This window comes from Jaculus jaculus, chromosome 8 (assembly GCF_020740685.1).
Source record: "Jaculus jaculus isolate mJacJac1 chromosome 8, mJacJac1.mat.Y.cur, whole genome shotgun sequence".
Lineage (NCBI taxonomy): Eukaryota > Metazoa > Chordata > Mammalia > Rodentia > Dipodidae > Jaculus > Jaculus jaculus.
The window spans coordinates 39213127-39232304 of record NC_059109.1 but is presented as its reverse complement, the minus strand read 5'-3'; the positions used below and the strand labels follow the sequence as shown (position 1 = coordinate 39232304).

At 38.0% G+C, this 19178-nt stretch overlaps 1 protein-coding gene across 1 annotated transcript in view; it reads right to left on the bottom strand.

Moving 5' to 3' along the window:
* The window catches only part of Spred1 (sprouty related EVH1 domain containing 1), an 83745-nt gene that overhangs the window by 19624 nt on the left and 44943 nt on the right, over positions 1 to 19178 (bottom strand). Inside the window, exons 3-4 of the mRNA XM_004660766.2 lie at positions 9594 to 9762; positions 7367 to 7413 (exon numbers count right to left, since the gene is read on the bottom strand). Coding sequence (XP_004660823.1) covers positions 7367 to 7413; positions 9594 to 9762 — 216 coding nt within the window. The remainder of the gene's footprint in view (positions 1 to 7366; positions 7414 to 9593; positions 9763 to 19178) is intronic.

The following is a 19178-nucleotide window of genomic DNA, read 5'->3' as shown; positions in this document are numbered from 1 at the left end:
CCTCCTCTCACCCCTTCTGCAGTATCAGTTCTGAGACAGAGAAAATTTAGTGGTGCAATGCAGACCTTTCTAAACATATGATTTCCAAATAAGTGTGGAAAAGGTATAATATTGCAGTCTACAATTGTTCAAGAATTTCATCCATAGGGCTGGAGGGATGGCTTAGCAGTTAACACATTTGCCTGCAAAGCCAAAGGACCCAGGTTCGATTCCCAGGACCCACATTAGCCAGGTGCACGGGGGAGGGGGCATGCATATGCAGTTCGTTTGCAGTGGTTGGAAGGCCTGGCATGCCTGCTTTCTCTCTCCCCCCTCTTTCTCTCTGTCAAATAAATAAATAGAATAGAATATTTAAAAAAAGAATTTCACCCATAAGAATTGCTCGACACAAATCAAAATGTGTGGCTAGAATATATCCAACAAAGAAAAAGTCTTAATCATATCACTGGTATTTAGAAATCATATGCTCAAACATGCCAGTTTCAAGTGCACAAGAAACAAAATGCTGTTAGTTTTACAAGCCCAACAAAACCATTAACATGTTGGGAGTTGTTTCCAGTGCTAGTTTATTTTAAATTTGGCCACAACCAATTTCTATTCTGTTCAATAGATTTTTTTTTTCAAGTAATTTGGATATAATAAGCTAACCCTTTAAAGTTTAATATTGTAATTTAAATATCTTTGTCTAGGAAATTTGAAAATATGTAGTACTTTACTTAGCTAACCTGAAACATAGGAATCTGTGATGAAACAATAAGGAAGGAATATGAAAATACCAAGATATAATGTCTGACAATAATAACACAGGGAAACAGGTCTTCTGTTGGCCTTATATAACAGGAATTAAACTAATGAAGAGTTAGTTGGGCCTACCGGTACCATTAAGTTCACAGACACTGCTTACTACCTGCAGATCTATTTTTATTTATTTATTTATTTATTTATTTATTTGAGAGCAACAGACACAGAAGGACAGATAGAGGGAGAGAGAAAGAATGGGCGCTCCAGGGCTTCCAACCTCTGCAAACGAACTCCAGACGCGTGCGCCCCCTAGTGCATCTGGCTAACGTGGGACCTGGGGAACTGAACCTCGAACCAGGGTCCTTAGGCTTCACAGGCAAGCACTTAACCGCTAAGCCATCTCTCCAGCCCTGCAGATCTATTTTTGAGATAACAATTAATAAATATTGATACAGTCCTTGCTAACTATATAAAATCTTCATACAATTTTTTTCTTTGGTAAATCTGTTTCTGAGAATCTAGCCCAAGCTTACACTGACAAATGTAAACAAAATGTGTAAGTTTTAGATAATAAAACACAATCTAAAATGAATGAGGAATTTTAAAGCAATGACAGTAAGTATAAAGGGTGGTGTCTGATAGGTTGTTTGCATTCTCACAATATGTTTTTTGCTAACTAAATAAAGGGACATCCTTAATTAACTTAATTCTCAGATGTAGACCCTTATTAAAACCTTCCAAAATCAGAACTTGAACAATTCATCTCCTGGTCTTAAGTAAAATTACTCTAGACACAAAACTAACTCAAAGCCTTTTTAATAATTTTGGTTAAGAAATGACATTACGTAACTGTTTATACAATTAATCAAGTACATCTCAACAGTCAAAGAGAAACTATGACAGATTTTCACTGTAGCTTAATCAGGTCATATCTTCCCTCAAAGTGTAACATCTCTTAATAAGATCTCTTCTGATAAGTCACAAGCTTGGTGGGAGGCTGAGTTGTGTGGTTGATTATCAATTAAGTATCTTAGCTAAAGCTATAAATGTTCTGACTGCTCTGGCAAGCACAAGCTGGAATTAAGAAAGAAACTGACCATAAAACTGTTAACTGCTTGACTGGAATAGTCAAAGAAAAGGAACCAAATGAAAAGAGCATACTGGTTAGGTAGCTGTTTTTTCGTTTGTTCATCTCAATTTCATCAGGCTTTGAAAGCAAGTGCCTTTAACTACTGAGCCATCTCACTGGCCCATGAATGGACTGTAAATCCAAATGATGACCTGTTATAATGCCCTTCAAGGACATGCTTAAAAAACAAGATTTCTTTCTGTTGATTGACAATAACTAAGGACAAGGACGACCTTTAACTGTTGAAACAGAAGTTCCACCAGCCAACAAATCAAATGTCTAGCATGGTTATTGGCAAAGAATGGGTACTCAAATATTTGGTGAATAAATTAATGAATATTCAAAATGGTGATTTCTACTCTGACATTTAATGCTTTCAATCTAAATTTAACAATTACTTCTTCTTAGTTGAAACAAATAATGGGTTGTGTTATGCTTTTAAATTATTTTAGTTATCTTTATAAATAATGGCCCAAAATAACTTGTTAAAAAACACTTACTTTGTTCAATACAATCCCAAATGTTTCTATCAAGCCTATATATGAATTATGAAATTTATTCTTATGGAAGTAAATAATATACTGCACATCTCATTATATTTCAAAAGAAGAATAATTCTCTACAACTTTGGCACATCAGGATGAACCATGCAACATCAGGGCAAAAGTTTTCTTTTCCGGTTTTCATTCTGGACAATGACTAAAATTGTGCTAATCCTCGACTCATCATAAAGTGAAGTTTAACATCTCTGCTCAAGTATCCATTATTACTACATGAAAAATTACCACAGAACCTAGCAGCAGAAAACAACACTCAGATTTCACAGATTCTGGGAGTCAAAAAGTTTTGGGAACAACATAGCTGGATGGCTCAGGATTCCTTGAATTCTAACAGAAAACGTTGAGTCTCTTGTGAATCTCAGCTCACTAGGGTTCACTCAAAACACGCCCCCAAATCTGAGAGGAACTCTACTTGAAACTTCAACTAAGGAACAGTGTACACACTCCCTCATGTTTCTTTTAAGTCGTACTACTTTAATGGAATTGTTTTCAAGCCCTGTAAGGTGGCAATCCCAGAAATTCCAGCATCTAGAAATCTGAGCTAAGAGGATTCAGAGTGTGAGGCCAGGCTGAGCTACACTGCAAGACCCTGTTCAAGGGAAGAAAAGAAAAAAAAAAAAAGAGGAAAGAAAGGAAGAGAGGGAAGGAAGGTTGGCTTGAGGTTGAAAGAAAAAAGAAAATGTTCTCTGAAGCACTACCTTAGATCTCTGAGAAGGCTTAAGAGAGGAACTCTGGATTCTGTAGGAATTCAAGCACACCTTAATAAGGTTGTTCTGGCTCAGGATTCCTCATGAGGTCGCAGTCAACACTGCACTACAGTCGTTTGAAGGCTTACTAGCAGCTGACTGACTTGCTTCTGAAATGGCTGACTAGCATGGCTCTTGTATAGACTTTAACAACTTTTCACACATGGACTTTACAAAAGGTGGCTTAAACATCCATAATATGGTATAGGAGCATCCTGCACAACTAGTGATCTGTAAGAGACCCAGACAAAAGCTGCAATGTCTTTTGTGACCTATCCAATTTGGGTGTGTGTGTGGGGGGGGAGATAACAATTCAAAGTTAATATCACACACTCAATGCAGTGAAAGAAAATCATATTCTGAAAGGGGAAAATGTTAACAAAAAAATCTTTATGCTAATATGCCACAGTATTGAAAAAAACAACAAAAATCAAGACAATAAACTTGATGCAAAAATTTCTCATATTTATTGGGGCTGGGGGGATAGCTCAGCAATTAAAGGCAGTGAACCAAGTTAACTCCCCAGCACCACAAGAAGAAAGGTGTACAAAATGCTGCATGTGTCTAGAGTGTGTCTGCAGTGGCAAGACTCTGGGGCACCAATCCCCCTCTTTCTCCTATATCTCTCTGCTTGCAAATACGTAATATTTAAAAAAATCTCTTATTGAGGGCTGGAGAGATAACCTGGTGATTAAGACACTTGCCTGTGAAGCCTAAGAACCTAGGTTCGATTTCCCAGTATCCACATAAGCTAAATGCACAAGGTGGGATGCATATCTGGAGTTCATTTGTGGTGGCTAGAGGTCCTGGCACGCCCATTCTCTCTCCCTCTCCCTCTCTCCCTCTCCTTCTCTCCCTCTCTCCCTCTCCTTCTCTCCCTCTCTGCCTCTCTCTGATAAATAGATAAAATATTTTTTAAAATTCTTAGTGAAACTACGTTTGAATAAAAGCCTAACCTGGTATGGTGGGACATGCCTATAATCCTAGCACTTGGGAATCTGAAACAGTTCAAGGCACCCAGGGATACCTAGGGAGATACTGTCAACAAAATACAAAGGACTGGAGAGATGGCTAAGCCTAAGGACCCAGGTTAGATTCATCAGTACCCAGATAAGCCAGATGCACAAGGTGGTACATACATCGGAAGTTCATTTACAGGTGGCTAGAGACCCTGGCATGCCCACTCTTTCTATATATAATCTGCCTGTTTCTATAATAAATAAAATATTTAAAGAAAGTGAAGCACATGTTTTAGTGTCTAATGAAACATAAACAACTCCTGAGGGGGAGGGAAGAGAGTTGCACACTGTTGGATTGAGGGCAGTGTGAAAAATTACTAGGAAGCTTAGAGCCCAAGAAGCCAGTAACAGAACAATTACTATTCTTACTGATTTTGCTATATATCTTCACCTAGCAACCTTTTCCTCCCTAATTCTAATGTTCTACCACTGTGTCTCATGATAAACATTCCTTTGCTTTTTTTTTTTAACTCTCTACCACACAGCCTTGAATGTGTGGTTCTAGTAGTAAACATGACTATGAAAAAATGTGTGGATTACTACATACATGTCTTACAAACGTTTATGTAAAATCCTATGCCAATTATTTTCCTTAATTATATACAGAAGTGGGTAAAACCAAATCCAACAATCATCAGAATGAATATTAAGAGGCACAGTCTTTTTAAAAAAAAAGAATTGTATTTATTTACTTGAGAGAGAGAGAGAAAGGGGAGGGAGGATGAATGAGCATGCCTTCTACCACTGCAAATGAATGCCAGATGCATGGGCCACTTTGTGCATCTGGCTTTATTGGGGTACTAGGGTACTGAACCAACCCAGATGTCTGGCTTTGCAAGCAAGTGCCTTTAACTCCTGAGGTATCACTCTAGCCCCAAGAGGCATAGTCTTAATATATAAACTGTGCCTTTAAAAGTTTAATTTGAAAAATAAAAAATAAAAATTGAATTTGAACCAAATTTACTTTCAGTGTAAGGGAAAGACTTCTGAAAATGTTTCCCTAGTTCTAGTTCTGTATTTTAACTGACAGCAAAACAAAATGCAAACATGGAAAATATTTTTAAAAAATAATGTATCACTTTTGCATTAAGTTACATATTGTTATATCTAGTTACCGAACACTGTAATAAGCCTTCTTACACTGACAGGAGCTCACAAATACACAACAGAGGGTGGTGATTAGGGAATATCCTCTTAAATACAACTCAAGCATGAGAAACTGAAAACCATTCCAGGACACAGAAAATATCACTAGGTATTTAAAAAACTGATTACGGCATAAAAACACTATCATAAAACATCTCTGTACTTATGTATACCAAAAATATCAAAAATTACATTTTATTTTATTTTTTAAATATTTTATTTATTTATTTGAGAGTGACAGACAGAGAGAAAGACAGAGGGAGAGAGAGAGAATGGGCGTGCCAGGGCTTCCAGCCTCTGCAAACGAACTCCAGACGCGTACGCCCCCTTGTGCATCTGGCTAACATGGGACCTGGGGAACCCAGCCTCGAACCGGGGTCCTTAGGCTTCACAGGCAAGCGCTTATCTGCTAAGCCATCTCTCCAGGCCAAAAATTACATTTTAAAGTATGTGTGCAAGTTGTCACAGATGATAGCACACTTTTTTTTTTTTGGTTAAACATTGCTATATATCTCAAATTCAATAAAAAAAAATGTCATCCACTGACTTTGAGAGTACCTTAAACAAGCAATTATGTACATGAAATATTTTGCCCTGTATTTAGGTAACAACTATTTTATGATAGTATAAACACTAAAATATAGTTATAATAATTTGGGTTCTTTCACTGTTATTCTAACAAACATTTAAAAAGTACTAAGGAACTGGGCATGGTGGCACATGCCAGCACTCGGGAGGCAGAGGTAGGAGGATTGTCATGAGTTCAAGGCCACCCTGAGACTACATAGTGAATTCCAGGTCAGCCTCAGCTAGAGTGAGACCCTACTTTGAAAAACCAAAAATAAATAAATCAATAAGTACTAAAAAGAAAGCCATAAAGGTCAGAGCTCCACAATCTAAAGGCAATCAGCAACAATAACAACATTTTTGTTGAGTGATGAAGATAATGCCACACTTTTTTTTGTTTTCATTATTAAATATCACAAGTATATTTGCTAAAAAATATTTAATGGTTGCCTAAGATTTTTTTCCTAACCATTCCTATTAGCCTGACTGTTGAGGCAGCATTTTATTTATTATTTACAAGTGAGAAAGAGATTGGGTGTACCAGGGCCTAGCCACTGCAAACAAATGCATACACCACCATGTACATCTTGTTTCCATGGGTTCTGGGGAGTCAAACCTGGGTCCCTAGGCTTTGCAGGCAAAGGTTTTAACCGCCAAGCCCCCATGTATGAGTATTTTTGAGTAGGTCTATGCACTAGTGCAGATGGAATCAATAGATTAACAAGGATGCATGTTTCTGTTTTTAAAGCTTTTAAACTGCTTTGCTGAATGCACCAAATTTAAATTTTTCTCCAGTGTGCACTGACATGTCAACCTCCTAAGAGAATGCATGAGAAAATAGCATTAAAAAATATCTCTGGTCATGTTCTAACTAAAACTATATTACCTGCAGTAAGTAAAAATCAGAGCTGTTCATATGCTCATCAACAATTTGCAATTCTTGTTCTATGAATTCTTTCTTGCCTCCTTTTATTTTCTAGAGGTTAGATAGGTTCTTATGTTTTTAATTTTACATGTCAATTTGGCTGTTTCACGTGGTGCCTAGCTATTTGGTCAAACACTGATCTAGACATCATGAAGGTATGTTTTAGAATCACTAGGCACTGGGTAAAAGATTACCCTCCTTTTGTGTGACATCATTCAAACAGCTGGTGGCTGTAAGAGAGAATACTAAGATCTTCTTGGAAATTCAATTCATTGTAACATGGGCTCACACTTTTAGCATGTATGCATGCCTGCCTGTCCACCCTGTAAACTTTGGACTTTCCATCCTCATAATCCTATGAGCCAATTCCTTAAAACACAAAACAAAACAAACATCTTACATATTATTTATAATCTCTGAGAAAATGTGGTATTTTTGAAATTTTATCAATTTACAAGTTACTTATTATACAATCTAATGATTTCCTTCATGCCCTTTATGTTTTCAAACTCCTTTCTAGCTAACCCACTTACTTGTAAATCATCTTCTCCTTCAGCTTCATTTTTGGATGCTGGGCACCCTAAGAAAACAAATCACAGTTAATTAGGCATCTGTGGTGATTTGAATGTGGCCCCAATAAACTAATGTCTTGAATACTTAATCCCCAGTTGGTGGTGCTGTTCTGGAAGGTGTGTATCTTATGGGAGGACATGTGTCACTGGAGCCAGAGCCTTGGTTATTTCAGCCTGGCCCCATCTGCTGCTCTCCCCCTGCTTCTGGTCATCCCATGTGTTCTATATCATACGTTCTACCCTCTAGAACTATAAGTCAAATTAAACTCTTTCTTGCATAAGCTGCTTCTGGTCCAGGATGTTGTCCCAACAACAAGAAAGTAATTGATGTGGCATCAAACTGTCATGTTAGACTTTAGCATTAATGATTTCTTGAACATGCAATTATGATACTTCAAAAGATTGAGCGAATTGGGGACTCTAAGTACCTGCCAACAGACTCAAAACACCAGGTGCTAATGCTTGTTCTACAGGGGGTGCTAAGCAGATTCTACATGCTACATTCCTCTGGTTAGTAAGTGATGTCCAGAACCAGGGTTTTATTTGCTTTTGTTAAGAACAAAACAAGTGAGTCTTCCTCTAGAAAGAACAGTCAATGACCACCTGACGGACCTCTGCCATCTATGCAGGAGTAAATTCTGACAGTGAAAAACTGCCTTTAGCTAATTAATACACAGTGGTCTACTCCAGAGACGCAGCTGGCATGGAGAAGGCAGGAGGTGAAAAGCCTCCCATGTGACATCATGCTAGGCTATCACGTTGTCATTCAGTTATGTCACAGAAAGTTATTCTCACTAATAAAGACATTTTCTTCTTAGTTAGAAAAAAATAAAATCTTATTCTCCCTTTATGGATGGAAATGGGTTTTAATGTGCCATCTTAAAAAAATATATAGTAACTGCAAGCCAGTCATGAAAATACTTTTTTTTTTCCTTTCCTTCTGCTTGCTTGCTTTTTTCCCTTTCTCTTCTCTTCTCTTTTCATTGGGTCTCACTCTAACCCAAACTAACCTGGAATTCACTATGTAGTCTATGTACTTTCAGGCTGGCCTTGAACTCTTTGTGATTTTCAGACCCCAGCCTCCTGAATGCTGGGATTAAAAGTGTGTGCCACCACGCCTGACGAAAAGTAATCCTTTATTCAAGATCTGTATATTCTTTTTTTTTTAATTTTGTTTATTCATTTATTTATTTTGAGAGCGACAGACACAGAGAGAAAGACAGATAGAGGAAGAGAGAGAGAATGGGCATGCCAAGGCTTCCAGCCTCTGCAAACGAACTCCAGACACGTGCGCCCCCTTGTGCATCTGGCTAACGTGGGACCTGGGGAACCGAGCCTCGAACCGGGGTCCTTAGGCTTCACAGGCAAGCGCTTAACCGCTAAGCCATCTCTCCATCCCAAGATCTATATATTCTTAAAAGACTGGCAAGATATACAAAGGAATGGATGGTCTCTGTTAGGATTCAACAATGAAATCACAAGGAGTTCTGTCTGAACGTCTAGAGTCTATGTATTTGAATGATCGGGGAATGAGTATGGCTAATGCAGTTAACACATGGACAAGTGGAATGCCTCACTGAGATTTGGTCAGCTAACCTATTACTAACTCCTTTTTCTAACTGTTAATCAGTAGCACCTGGACAAATAAGTAAAGGTACTCCACCACTTGATCTTTGTGACTTTCAAAATTTGGTCACATAACAAAAGTTTACTTGCTACAAAAAAAAAAAAAAAAAAAAGCTGGGCGTGTGGCACACTCCTTTACTTCCAGCACACAGGAGGCAGAGGTAGGAGGATCACCATGAGTTCGAGGCCACCCTGAGGTTACATAGTAAATTCCAGGTCAGCCTGGACTAGAGTGAACCCTACCTTGAAAAACAAAACAAACAAAAAAAGGAAGCTGACTTGTTTACAGGGCAATAACGACTTCGAGCCACTGTTCAAGAAAGAAAGGAGCCGGGCGTGGTGGCGCACGCCTTTAATCCCAGCACTCGGGAGGCAGAGGCAGGAGGATCGCCGAGAGTTTGAGGCCACACTGAGACTACATAGTGAATTCCAGGTCAGCCTGAGCCAGAGTGAGACCCTAACTCGAAAAACCAAAAAAAAAAAAAAAAAAAAAAAAGAAAGAAAGGAACCTGTTATATATACAATGGATAAGCATATCAAGAAAATAATCAACAAAATCTACCTTGAGAAATCTCCTCTATTGCTCTTCGAATGCCTCGATCAAAAGCCCTAGCATCAGCAGGACTCTGAAAGGTGAGGCCAAACTTCTTGTCATCAATCTTCCAGTGGTGAAATGTGGGAGTGACCTTATTATAAATGAGGTCCTTTTTAAGCACACACTCCAAAACCACCTGCCAAAAGTCAAATGTCAGAGTTAATATACATATATTAAAAATGCACCAAATGTAAATCTCACATACAAGCTGAGGCTTATAAATATAAAAAGAAATGTTTAATTAAGGTCTTGAAAGTAAACATGAAGTCAACTCAAGAAAGTGATTAAGAGGAGATCAAATAGACCACACAAGGTATAAATAGAATATTTATTATACTATCGCTTTAAAGAATGCACACACCTACTGAATACAAGATTTCCACAAGAATATATCTTCAATTATTTCTGGGAAGACCAGGGATAGATGTACTAGGATTGGTAACTGATATTTTACTCTTTTTTTTTTTTAATTTTTATTTATTTGAGAGTGACAGACACAGAGAGAAAAGACAGATAGAGGGAGAGAGAGAGAATGGGCGCGCCAGGGCTTCCAGCCTCTGCAAACGAACTCCAGACGCGTGCGCCCCCTTGTGCATCTGGCTAACGTGGGACCTGGGGAACCGAGCCTCGAACCGGGGTCCTTAGGCTTCATAGGCAAGAGCTTAACCGCTAAGCCATCTCTCCAGCCCTGATATTTTACTCTTTAAGACCACGTTCCCCTTTCCCCTTTTGTTTTCCTTACAGTTCTGAGGATCAGTGAGGGTTTTGTGCATGTTGGGGAAATATGTGTTTTTACCACTGAAGTACAGCTTAGCCATGCCTTTCCTAGATTTCTTACAATACTTATTCACATTTGAGGACTTAAGGATGACAGCAGCAAATCAAACATCTGCTCTACTACCTTCTCATGATATACACTAACTAGCTGTTCTGGGAAAACACCAGTGCATTGCAACACAGACTAAAATATACAAGTGTAAATTCTTTCCCCCTTTGCCTGTTGTAGTATGGAAAAAATATATATAATAGCAAATTTTTACTCAATTGAGAGATGTCTTAGAGTAACTCCTTGAGAACAGAAATATAGGCAGTGCTTAGATGATGTAAACCACAAAATACTTTTTTTCAGCAAGAAATATATTGGAATGATTTAGTTTTCAGTATTTTTAATTTTTTTCTTTTTTTAAAAAATTATTTATTTATTTATTTGACAGCGACAGACACAGAGAGAAAGACAGATAGAGGGAGAGAGAGAATGGGCGCGCCAGGGCTTCCAGCCTCTGCAAACTAACTCCAGACGCGTGCGCCCCCTTGTGCATCTGGCTAACGTGGGACCTGGGGAACCGAGCCTCGAACCAGGGTCCTTAGGCATCACAGGCAAGCGCTTAACCGCTATGCCATCTCTCCAGCCCAATTTTTTTCTTTTTATAAAAGTATTTTTATTTATTTACAAAGACAGCGAGCGAGCGAGAGAGAGAGAGAGAGAGAGAGAGAGAGAGAGAGAGAGAAAATGAGATGGGCCTCTAGCTGCTAAAACTAGATGCATACGCCACATTGTGCATCTGGCTTTATGCAGGTACTGAGGACTCAAACTCAGGTTGTTAGGTTTTATAGGCAAGTGCCTTAACCACTAAGCAATCTCTCCAGTCCCAGAGACGTTTAAGTTTTTAAATCTTTATTATTACATGTACTTCATTTTGGTTAAGCCTCCCCTACCACCTACTTTTACCCTCCTGCTCTTATATTCCCACTTTGCTTTCCATATCACTTTAGATCGGCTACTTTCCCTACCTTTCTGCCATGATTCCTCATTTCTCCTATCTTATAGGCTTTTTTCTTGTTTTCCACCATCTCCCTCCTTCCCCGACTCTGACTGACACACACACACACACTCATACACACACACACACTCACTCATATATGCACATATAAGAGAGACCATGCAGTGTTTGTCCTTCTGAACCTGGGTTAACTTAGTTAATATATTAATTTCCAGTTCCAAAAACATTTTAAGGAAGGATTTATTTTGGCTTATGGTTAAGTCCAGTTTGGGGTGGAGGGATAAGCAGGAGGCAAGAGCACAAGGCAGCTGGCCATTCTGTGTTCACACAGGAAGCAAAGAAAGATGAAATTCTGGGGTACCCTTTTCCCCATTTACACAGTATATGTCCAATGGGATGGTAATCCCCAAATTCAGACTTAATGTTTAACCTTTCTGTAAACATCCTTATGGATACATCCCAGAGATATGTCTCCTAGATAATTCCAAATCTAGTCAAGCTGACAAAGATTAACCATCACAGGTGATTAATGAGAAGGATTAAAAAAAATTTTTTTTATTTACTCACACATGTATGTTCATGTGTGAATACACACCACGGCCTCTTGATACTGCAAATGAATGCCAGACGCATATGTCATTGTTCATACCTGGCATTATGAGGGTTCTGGGGAACTGAAACCAGGACAACAAACTGTACAAGCAAGCATCTTTAACTGCTGAGCCATATCCCAGTCCTGAGAATGAATATTTTTGGGTAAAGTATCCAAAATAAAAGGGTTAAGCTATGAAAATTAAGAGTGAACAGAAACCTAACACTTCAAAAGACGAAGAAAAACTGAACATGAAGTTTTGTATAACAAGTATGTTTGTGGGTTTTGTACCCAAGACCAGTTGGGTTCCATCCCATCAACACCATTTCTTGTACAGAATTAACTGAGGTAAATAACACAAGAAATAGCTAAACAGTTCCTTCAATAGTTAAACCTCAAAAAACATCAGTAGTGGTGGTGACCCTGGACACTGGGTGATGATAGTGGCCCATAAGAGGGTAGGCGTTCCTAACTTAGAAGATCATTTTCGTACAGTGCTGTGAGGAGCCTGAATGACAAATATAGGTATTTGACTTTAAAGAGTTTATGTGACTACATTCTAAAGAATTAACAGATGCTAAAAGCACAAAAACATACTAAATATGTCATTTTTTCTTTATCTTAGAAAAATGACATGATAAGAATTTACTTGGGAAGGGAAAATGTCCAGTCATGAGCTAACTTCATCTTTGAAGTTTGTGTTTAACTTTTTTTGAGAAATATAGAACATCACTACATCACTATAAAATTATTGTTGTTTGCCATGCATTTTAAAAAGACCAAGTCAGAAATAAGTATAAGTGCCTTTTTTTTCCTTCTGGTTTTTCAAGGTAAGGTCATTCTAGGCTGACCTAGAATTTACCATGTAGTCTCAGCTGATCCTCCTATCTCTGCCTCCCAAGTGCTATGACTAAAGGCATGTACCACCATGCCTGGTTATAAAAGTACATTTTGTTTCACTAATGTTATATAACAATTTGGGAAGGAGAAAAAAATTAAACATGTACTTTTAAAAAATATGTAATTCATTAGTTGATCCAAGCACATAATTAATTGCTTACAAATAGTATTATTTAAGAAGGAGTATAGTTGGTAACTAAACAAACAAAAAACTCTACTGGCAACTTTCTCAAATACTTTTGAGTCCAATCAAATTATTTCACTTTTGAAATTAAAATTCCAAATTTTTAAGACTCAAATTACTTGATAACAAAGGATAATTAGAATCTCAAATAACTGCCTCATATTACAGACTTTAGTTTGAAATGATTAGCCTTTATGAAATAAGGAACCACATTACTATGACAATTATTTAACCAATTATCTATAAAAAGTTGTGGGGCTAACAAAATGGATCAGTAGCTAAAGCATTTGCTATGCCAGTGTGAAGACAAGCTTGGATCCCGAGCACCAACTTAAATGAATATAAATGTATGACCCCTTAGCCTAAGGCATATTTGATTAAGTGAGTAACTCAAGTTTCCAGCAGCCCTGCTAGAAGAGGTGTCACTGAGGGCAGGTCTTGGGAGTCTATCCCCAAGGTGTGTGAAGAGCAGATGGGACGCTAGTGGCTGGTGCTTGCTGTCTGTACATTCTATAGAAGCGAGCCAGCTTCTTCCACCCGGATGGTGTTTCCCCTGGATTTTGAAATAATCCCTTTCCTCCCATAAGCTGTTTCTGGTCAGATGTTTGTCCACCAATGAGAAGCTCAATGAACTTTGGGCGCGGCAATGTAAACCTGCCATCCTACAGCTTAGGAGGCAGACACACATACATAAAACTCTCCATGAAACAGATGCATGGGAAAAAAAGCCTTCAAAAGAAGTAGAATATCTAAATTAATAATTTGCTCACTACAGAGAATTTATCTTGACAAAAGAATCAGACTATGGTCTCTAAAAATACAAACAACAAGAATAAAGTTAGTTTAAAATGACGTCTTCTTAGAAAACATTTATACACAACTTCTAAATGCCTAATGAATCAAGAGAATCAGAAAACTCTTAGGATCTATCAAGAGACAACTACATACACTAATGTAGACTGGGGGCACAGGACAGGGAGAGGTGGAGTATATGTTTAGCATGTGTGAGACCCTAGGAGTGAAGCAAGGGAAGAGGAAGAAAAGGAGACTCTATGTGGTACATAACTGAATTTATAACATAAAAATCTTAAGAGTAGAACAGAAAATCTGAATACAAAAGAACCACTGCCAAACTTGTAATGTTTCAGATGTGTAACACTTAGGACAACTTTCATTCCATTTGTTTGCTTGGAAGAAATACTGTATTAAGTATTGTGGTTTAAATAAGTACCCATCATGAAAGGCAGGTAATTTGTATTTCAGAAAAAAAAGTGTGCATGTGACAGGCGATGATGTTGGTGTGGCAAATGTGAAACACTGTTGACCGTGGAGACAGCATATGTGGTCTTGCTGTTAAGTATCCTTGCCAACTCACAAAGTAAAGTGAACAAAAAAGAAAGGAAAGAAGCTACCTGTTGTTAGGAGTAAAATGTGGAGCAACACTAAAAGTATTGTAATTTTTTTTTAATAACTCAGAATATAATGAAAAATTTATAAACCTGAATTTGAAGACCTGAGTGAAACATTCAATTTCCTTTGAGTCTGCAATGGATCAAAACCAAATAAAAAACAGACCATTAGAGACTGATAGCCACTAAAGAAAATTAATAATTAGAAAGCAGTATGACAGGATTCTACTAAGCCTTTTGTAAAACACATCAAGGACCAGAGGCTGTAAAGCAAAAAAGGCACCACTATAGAGACTGTGAAGGATTACCACTACAACAAAGGAGTAAGCTATCAAACCCGACTCCTGGGCTAGACAGATGGCTCAGCGGTTAAGGCATTTGCCTGCAAAGCCTGATGACCCAACTTTAATTCCCCAATACCCAAGTAAAGGCAGAGACACGAAGTGCCACATGCATCTGGAGTTCGTCTGTTGCAGCTGGAGGTTCTGGCATGTCCGTTCATATTTTCTCTCCCTCCCTCCCGCTCTTCTCCTGCCGGTCATGGCGGCACACGCCTTTAACCCCCACACTCAGGAAGCTGAGGTAGGAGGATAACTGAGTGGGAGGCCAGCCCCAGACGACACGGTGAGTTCCAGGTCAGCCTGGGCTAGAGTGAGACCCTCCCTCAGGAAACAAACAGCAGCACTGCACGACTCTTCTAGAGTTCATACTAAGCACAGCATTCCTGTACACAAGTGCTACTTCCTTTTTCTTGACTCCCACAGCTGTGATTATCCATAAACTGTCAGAATAAGCACATAAGCTTAAAGAATTTTCTTAACTGGGCTTCTGTCTTGATTGTTGAACCATCCAAACAATCTTGTCTCAATGATCTAAGAATTTGACAGCCATGACTATACAACACACATCCACACATCATATAAAACATTTGCAAGCACAAGAATATCCAAAATTATGATTTTGAGATCTGAAGTTGATAAAAGACATGATATTTCAACAATAAATAAGATTAAATTTCATAAAGTCAAAAAATTATACTATAATAAACTGAGAACTTTGTAAGAGACTGTGAATACGAGAGAGGAAGAAAGTAAGTTCCTATCTCTAGATATTAGGGACAGGATATGGTGGACCACACCATGTAATTAGAGCATTCAAGAAGCTGAGATAAGAGAGGATCACCCTAATCATCTCAAGACCAGCCTGGAGCTACAGAGTGAATTTCTAGTCAACCTGGGCTACAATGAAGACTGTGCCCCCAGGAGAAAAAATTCAAGAAAACACATTTTTTTAAAAAAAATCAGTGGGCTGGAGGTATTGCTTAGTGGTTAAGGTGCTTGCCTGCAAAGCCAAAGGATCCTGGTTTGATTCCCCAGGACCCATGCAGAGGGAGGAGGAAGAAAAGGAAACTCTATGTGGTGCATAACTGAATTTATAACATAAAAATCCTAAGAGTAGAACAGAAAATCTGAATGCAAAAGAACCAGTGCCAAACTTGTAATGTTTCAGATGTGTAACTTTTAGGACAACTTTCATTCCATTTGTTTGCTTGGAAGACTCTATTAATTATTGTGGTTTAAATAAGTACCCATCATGGAAGGCAGGTGATATGTAGTTCAGATGCACAGGGTGTCACATGCGCCTGGAGTTCATTTGCTGTGGCTGGAGGCCGTGGCTCATCCATTCTCTCTGTTTCTCAAATAAATTTAAATATTTAAATAAAATTTTAAAAAGCAGTGGGCTGGAGAAATGGCCTAGCAGCTATGGTGCTTGCCTACAAAGCCAAAGGAGCCAGGTTCAATTCCCCAGGAACCATGTAAGCCACATGCACAAGGTGGCACAGTATCTGGAGTTCATTTGCAGTGGCTAGAGCCCCTGGCGTGCCCATTTTCTCTCTCTCCCTCTCAAATAAATACATAAAAATAAAAATAAACCATAAGGGCCAAAGAGATGGCTTAGTGATTAAGCGCTTTCCTATGAAGCCTAAGGACCCTGGTTCGAGGCTAGATTCCCCAGGACCTATGTTAGCAAGATGCTCAAACGGGAGCACATGTCTGGAGTTCCTATGCAGTGGCTAGAGGCCCTGGCACACACATTTCTCTATCTGCCTCTTTCTCTCTCTGTCGCTCTCAAATAAATAAAAATAAAAAAAATTATTTTTAATAAGTCAGTAAAAATGATACACCTAGCAAGATTGACAAACTGTAAGAGTAAAGATTCAAATCAGTACTTATTAGAATGAAACAAATAATACTGCTGAATTCCCATGTACTTTAAGGGAGTGATTACTAAGACCAACTTTATAATCATAAATTATATAACTGTGAAGAAATGTTCCAGCTTTTTGAAAACCAGAAACTATCAAAACTCAAGCCAAAGTGGGTGAAGTAGTGCATGCCTTCAATCCTAACACTAAGGAGGGTCAGCATGAGTTCAAGGCCAATATGGAGATAAACAGTGAATCCCTGGTCTACCTGGGCTAGAGTGAGGCTCTGCCTTAAAAAACATATAAGAAAGACCCTCAACCAATATAAAACTGATATGATACATTAATGAATCATTTGAATTTATAATTTAAACTTTTCAGAAATGTCCACAGTAACTGTTTCCCTAGAGAATTGTATTTGAAGAAAAGTTAGCACCAGTTTCAAAAACCTGTTCTATACAACAAAATAGGAAGGAACACTTCCCAACTCATTCTATGAGACCAAAAATGACTGATACATATACTAGACAAAAATAATACAAAAGAATACTAAAACTAGTTATCTCTAGTTAACAGCAAGTACAATACCGTCCTGTACCTTACAAAAAGATACATACCATGACCTAGTAAGACTTATTTTAGTACATAAAGCTGGTCCAACATTTAAAAATCAGTCAATGCAATACATCAAGCTGAAGATGTAATCATTTCAATTAACACCGAAAATTAAAACCAACCCTATCCATGAGCAAATTAAGAACAGAAGAAACATATCTCAATTTGATAATGAATATCAACAAAAAAAAAATCCTCTAGCTAACATCTCAGTAAACATAAAAGACCAAATATTCCTGTTAGAACCTTGAATAAGGCAAGGGCGCCTACTATTCAACTCAGATCTGGAAGTTCTAGCCTGTGTACTGAGGAAAGACAAAGACATAGCAAACATTATAACACACCTACCAAGGATGAGGGGGCCAAATGATTATTAAGAGCCCCAGGGTCGGAAGGAGTATCCTGAGGCACTGGCCTCCACTCCAGACTGATTGATGCATTCACAATCCCAGGGTAAATGCCAAAAACTAAACTGAGGAGGGCCTCAGTGGAATGGGGGTGGGGAAGAAGGAATATAAGAGAATAAACAAGGAGAATGATACCCAACACACAATGTGTTCATACAGTAAAGTGCATAATTAATAATATAGAGAAACAGATTTTTAAAATTATTCCTATTTATACATGGTAAACAGTCTATATTTACAATATCCTAGAGTCTGATTGGGATATGAAATGAGTCCAAGGCTAGACAGGGCAACTTGATATGATCTCAAAATAAAAACCAAAAAAATAAGGGGCGGGGGCTGAGGATAAAGTGACAGGCATTTGTGTAGCACATATGAGGTTGTAAATTCAATTCCTAATGCTACGTAGTTTTTTGTTTTTTTTTTTTTAATTTCATGGGAAGGAGGAAGGTAAAAAGACCTAAGAGCATAACTCACGGTTCATCAAGGTAATAGAACAACAGTATTACACAATTACATTTCCCTTTATATATAATGTGTATGCCCTGACCCAAATTTAAAACACAATAGCATTTACAATTGCTCTACAGCACATATATATGTATACTTATAAATGAAATATATTCAGTTCTACACACAAAAAGGAAAAAAATGACAGAATGCCACTAAAATCCCAGAGATTAGAAGAGTCATCATAGGTATAATTCCTACTGGAGGCCCAGAACAGACTCTTGCAGAGATAAGATTATTATTTACAATTCACACTGGAAGGGAAAGACCCTAGAAGAGCTACAACAATTTTGAGAAATTAGAATGGGAGGAGTTACTGTACTCAGCATTAGGGCTTATTGGATAGTGATAATAGTAGTAATATAGCATGTGGCAAGGGCAGAAGGATTGCTAGATAAATGTAACTAAAGAGAACCTATATAAATGTGCTTAACTTGTAAATGCATAGTCCATATAAGAGAAGCTGATAAACTGGACCAAACTGTAAAGTGCTGGGATTAAAGGAATCCGCCACCACACCCAGAAATGACATATTTTAAAATTATTTTTTAAAAAATCAAAAATGGTAAAAGATCCTAACAGATTTCCAATTTTTATATACCTAGGAAAACACCTCAAGAGTATAACTCTATGATTAACAAAATAAACTGGAGCTGGAGAGATGGCTCTGCAGTTAAAAGACATTTGCTTGCAAACCCTGATGGCCTGGTTTCCATTCCCCAGTACTGGCATAAAGCCTGATGTACAAAGTGGCACATGTGTCTGGAGTTTGTTTGCAGTGGCAGGAGACCCTGGTGTGCCCATACTTACATTACCTCTCTCTCTCAAATGAACAAAATATTTAAAAAGAAATAAAAAATAAACTGCTTACGAAAGAATGGGCAAAAACATATCTTATAAAATTAATGATAATTAATGAAAAGACAAAATAAATTAACAAACTAGTAG